The sequence below is a fragment of the Hoplias malabaricus genome, chromosome 9 (assembly GCF_029633855.1).
Source record: "Hoplias malabaricus isolate fHopMal1 chromosome 9, fHopMal1.hap1, whole genome shotgun sequence".
Classification (NCBI taxonomy): Eukaryota; Metazoa; Chordata; class Actinopteri; order Characiformes; family Erythrinidae; genus Hoplias; species Hoplias malabaricus.
Window position 1 is genome coordinate 38,746,921 of NC_089808.1, and position 5,000 is coordinate 38,751,920.

At 44.1% G+C, this 5,000-nt stretch overlaps 1 protein-coding gene across 1 annotated transcript in view; it reads right to left on the reverse strand.

Moving 5' to 3' along the window:
- asap1a (ArfGAP with SH3 domain, ankyrin repeat and PH domain 1a) overlaps positions 1–5,000 on the reverse strand; it is an 87,061-nt gene that overhangs the window by 20,370 nt on the left and 61,691 nt on the right. Inside the window, 1 exon segment of the mRNA XM_066680766.1 lies at positions 3,945–4,078. Within this exon segment, the coding sequence (XP_066536863.1) occupies positions 3,945–4,078 (134 nt within the window).

Here is a 5,000-nt window from a genome sequence, read left to right on the forward strand (position 1 = left end):
CCTCACAGACAGTCACCCAGAGGAAACCCACACAGACAAAGGGAGAACACACCACACTCCTCACAGACAGTCACCCGGAGGAAACCCACGCAGACACAGGGAGAACACACCACACTCCTCACAGACAGTCACCCGAAGAAAACCCACGCAGACACAGGGAGAACACACCACACTCCTCACAGACAGTCACCCAGAGGAAACCCACACAGACAAAGGGAGAACACACCACACTCCTCACAGACAGTCACCCGGAGGAAACCCACGCAGACACAGGGAGAACACACCACACTCCTCACAGACAGTCACCCGAAGAAAACCCACGCAGACACAGGGAGAACACACCACACTCCTCACAGACAGTCACCCGAAGGAAACCCACGCAGACACAGGGAGAACACAGCACACTCCTCACAGACAGTCACCCGGAGGAAACCCACGCAGACACAGGGAGAACACACCACACTCCTCACAGACAGTCACCCGGAGGAAACCCACGCCGACACAGGGAGAACACACCACACTCCTCACAGACAGTCACTCAGAGCGGGAATGGAACCCACAACCTCCAGGCCCCTGAAGCTGTGTGACAGCAACACCTACCTGCTGTACCACTGTATATATATATATATATATATATATATATATATATATAAAATACAAAACTGTAGTTCATTCTTTAAATGAAACATCACTCAAACTCAGCACAGACTCAGACTCAAGCTGGAGCCCGATCAACACTGAGGCAGGTTTCCTCCTGTTTAACTGCAGAGGTCCCTCTATTTATGAATTCATAGCACTGATTTAATAAATTCTTCGCTCTAATTAGTCAGATGGAATAAGGCACTATGCCGTGACTGCGTCGTTAAACTGAGGGAATGGTTTATTCGTCTGAGAGAACAGATCATTAAATAGAGGAAGTTAATAAATGAAGAACTCTTTATTAATCTGAGGGACATTTCTAAGCATCTTTTTGATTTCAGTTGAATTTTTACTTCCTCAAGCCTCAGTAAAAATAGAGCTTGGATTTCTGCTGTGTGAGGATTCATTTACAGCCCCGATGTCTTAAAGGTGACATTAACAACAGCTAAAGCCTAATAATGTCTAATTACAGGCCTATTTCTAATTTGCCATTTCTGTCTAAGATCTTAGAAAAAGCTGTGGCCCAACAACTTAGTTCATATCTACATAAGAATCATATATATGAAAAATTCCAATCTGGATTCAGGCAACATCATAGTACAGAGACAGCTCTAGTCAAGATAACAAATGATCTTCTTCTTGCCTCTGATCAAGGCCACGTATCCCTGTTGGTGCTTCTTGACCTAAGCGCAGCCTTCGATACAATAGACCACAATATTCTCATAGAAAGGTTAGAAAACATGGTTGGAATCACAGGGACAGCCCTATTATGGTTTAAATCTTACTTAACGGAACGTTATCAATTCATAAAAGTAAACAATCTAAATTCAAATTATTCTAAAGTAAGATTTGGAATTCCACAAGGCTCTATTTTAGGACCATTATTATTTACATTATACATGTTACCGCTAGGCACAGTTATAAGAAACCATGACATTAACTTTCACTGTTACGCAGACGACACACAATTGTATATTTCAGCCAAGCCCGATGACAAACACAGATTAAAGAAAATAGAGGACTGTGTAAAAGACGTGAAAGGCTGGATGTTGCGTAACTTCCTCCTTCTAAACAGCAACAAAACAGAGGTCCTGCTTTTGGGTCCAAAAGTGACAAGAAATAAATTATCAGATTTAATTTTAAATCTAGCTAACTTTCCAGTTAAACCTGGTTCAGCAGCAAAAAGTCTTGGTGTCATAATTGACCCGGATTTATCATTTGATCAACACATAGGTAGTATCACTAGGACAGCTTTTTTACATCTTCGCAATATTGCTAAGATTAGAAATGCCTTATCCCTCCAGGACGCAGAAACATTAGTACATGCCTTTATTACTTCAAGGCTTGACTACTGTAACACACTACTGTCAGGATGCACCAGCAGCAATTTAAGAAAACTTCAACTAGTTCAAAATGCTGCAGCTAGGGTCCTCACTAAAACTAGAAAATTTGAACATATCAGCCCAGTTTTATCATCACTTCATTGGCTGCCTGTTAAATTCCGCATTGACTACAAAATTTTGTTATTAACATATAAAGCTCTACATGGGCTTGCTCCTGAATATCTTCAAGATACAATTTCCTATTATGAGCCTCCACGTTCACTCAGATCACAGAATACTGGATTTTTAAATGTTCCCAGAATTCAGAAGGCCTCAGCTGGGGGAAGAGCCTTTTCTTATAAAGCCCCCCAACTCTGGAATGATCTTCCAGAAAATGTTCGGGACTCAGACACAGTCGCAATCTTCAAATGTAGGCTAAAAACTCATTTGTTTAGTTTATCATTTGGTAGCTAATGCTCCCCCATAGATAAAGGCGGCAGATCCGGGGGGGTCCATGGACACAGGGAATTATAGTAAACTGAGACGCTGGTGCTGTCGTCCCGCCGCTTCTCGCGATCACTCAGGTTTGTTGACGGTGGAGCGGAGGGATGCCAGTGTTTCAGGATGCTCCCGTGTCTGTGTGTCCTCCTGGTTCTCTCCTTTTAGTTAAAGCTGTCATAGTCAGATCTGCCGGAGTCATTAGCCACACTCTGGAAATTTTCATATTTTCTACTTTACAAACACAAAACAGTTCAAAACTAATTCCATCCCTTTACATCTTTCCGAGTAAACGACTGCCCACCTGTCTGTCTGGACACTGATGGATGACTGTCGAGATCCTCCTCCACGCTTCAGACCAGCTGCCCACGCTCCAGCAACCATCAAGTGCCTTGAAGCTGTCCCTACACTGAAGTTCTCATGGACTACTAACTATCATCACCAGTAGATTGACCAGTAGGAGGATGGGTCACCCCTTGTGAGCCTTGGTTCCTCCCAAGGTTTCTTCCTCAGCTGGGGGAGTTTTTCCTTGCCACTGTCGCCCCTGGCTTGCTCACTTGAGGGTTTTACATTTGTCTTTACATTTCATGTCAAATCTTTGTCTTACTGGAATTCTGTGAAGCTGCTTTGTGACAACATCAGTTGTGAAAAGCGCTATATAAATAAATTTGATTTGATTTGATTTAATGTATCAGATCTTGGCCTCTGAGATACGGATCTAGAATAATGTATTGGAGTATTCAGTTCCCCTAAAAGACCCGTTTTTTCAGCTTTGTCATGTGCCCTTTGAGCTCAGGGCGCCTACACACTACGCAGCAAATGGCTGGAGTGCATTCACACGTACGCTTCTGTCTAGGAGGCGTGTACACGGCTGGAAAGGGGCGGGGCTTTTACTTTGGACCACAAGGCATTAAAGGAAAAGTAGGTCAAATTTGGGTTTGTTTTTTTCTAATTCATTTTTACAGCACTGTACTGAAGTCAGGAGGTAGTGGAGGGGTGTTTTCTTACCCTCCCGCAACAGCTACATAGTGCAGTTTCTGCTGTGCTGAGTAACTACAGAGGCTTTGTTCTCCCTATTACAGCTCAGTGAAGCATCACAATGATTTTGAAGCTATACTTTTACGGTTTAAATGTAACATATTCCTTCTTTAAAAAAAAAAAACAATATGGAGGCTATGGAGAAATACACAGCCAAGAAGAGAACAGCCACAAAGGCAGTCACGGGAGTAGTCCAACAGAGCTAACACAACATGGGGAACTACATTCCTGATGCTGCATCAGCCTCTAGTGAGCAGCCCCCCCCCAGCTGCGCCACAGAACAGTACCATACTCCACTGCGACTGCAGATTTCTGTTATTACATTTTGGCTCTCGTTTCTAAGCTATAACTCCACCTTTTCTTCTGGGGAAGAGTGTGAACTGGGCTGGACAAGTTCTGGCACCAAACACACACACACACACACACACACACACACGAAGGTCTCACCAAGAGTTCTGAAGTGCCTAGTTTGTCCAGTTCCATGGACTGGATGCGTGAGATATGAACGCCCATCTCTCTGTGGATCCCTGAACACTCGATACACGTCAGGATGCCCAGGTTTGTAGACAACCATTTAGGATCTGGAACAAACACACACACACACACACACACACACACACTGTGCTGAGGAGACCAGATAAGGAAAGCTGCTGCTGCTCAGCTTCAGTCCAGAAGGGGGCGCAAGACGCTACATTTTGAAGTGAATCAGCGACACACACTGAAGAGCAGCAGTGAGCAGCAGCAGTGTGTCCTCTTCAGTACCAACTACAACTAATGGTGGGAAGCCCCTGCTTCCCTTGACCTCCACGTCATAAACTTCAATTTAGTACAAAGTACTATACATTCAATGTAGAGAAGAAAGGGGGAAGTGGATGAATGAGAGGAAAAAAGAGAAGAGTAAGAAAGAGCAACGATGACGATGAGAGAGTAAAGGAGAAGGATTAAGAGACAACAAGAGAGGGAAAGTAAGGAGAAGAGAACGGATGTAAAAAGAAATCAGAGAGCGAGGGAGAGAGAGAGAGAGAGAGAGAGAGAGAGAGACTGAGCTACAGAGTGAAAGAAAGAGAGAGAGAAAGAAAGAGACAGACAGAGAGAGAGACAGAGAAAGAGAGACGAAGAGAGAGAGGGAGGAAGAGAGGGACAGAAAGAGAGAGACAGAGAGAGGGAGAGAAAGAGAGAGACGAAGAGAGGGAGAAAATGAGAGAGAGAGAGAGGAAGAGAAAGAGAGACGGAGAGAGAGACAAAGAGAGAGAGAGAGAGAGAGGAAGAGAGGGAGAGAGGGAGAGAAAGAGAGAGAGGGAGAGAGAGACAGAGAGAGAGAGAGAGAGAGAGGGAGAGACAGAGAGAGAAAGAGAAAGAGAAAGAGAGAGAAAGAGAGACAGACAAACTGAGACGTAAATCACTAATCTCTCACACAGACTAACATATTGTCCAAATAACCACACACACACACACACACACAAATGTGCGAGCTACAGTGCATTTTCACAGTTAAACACTGAC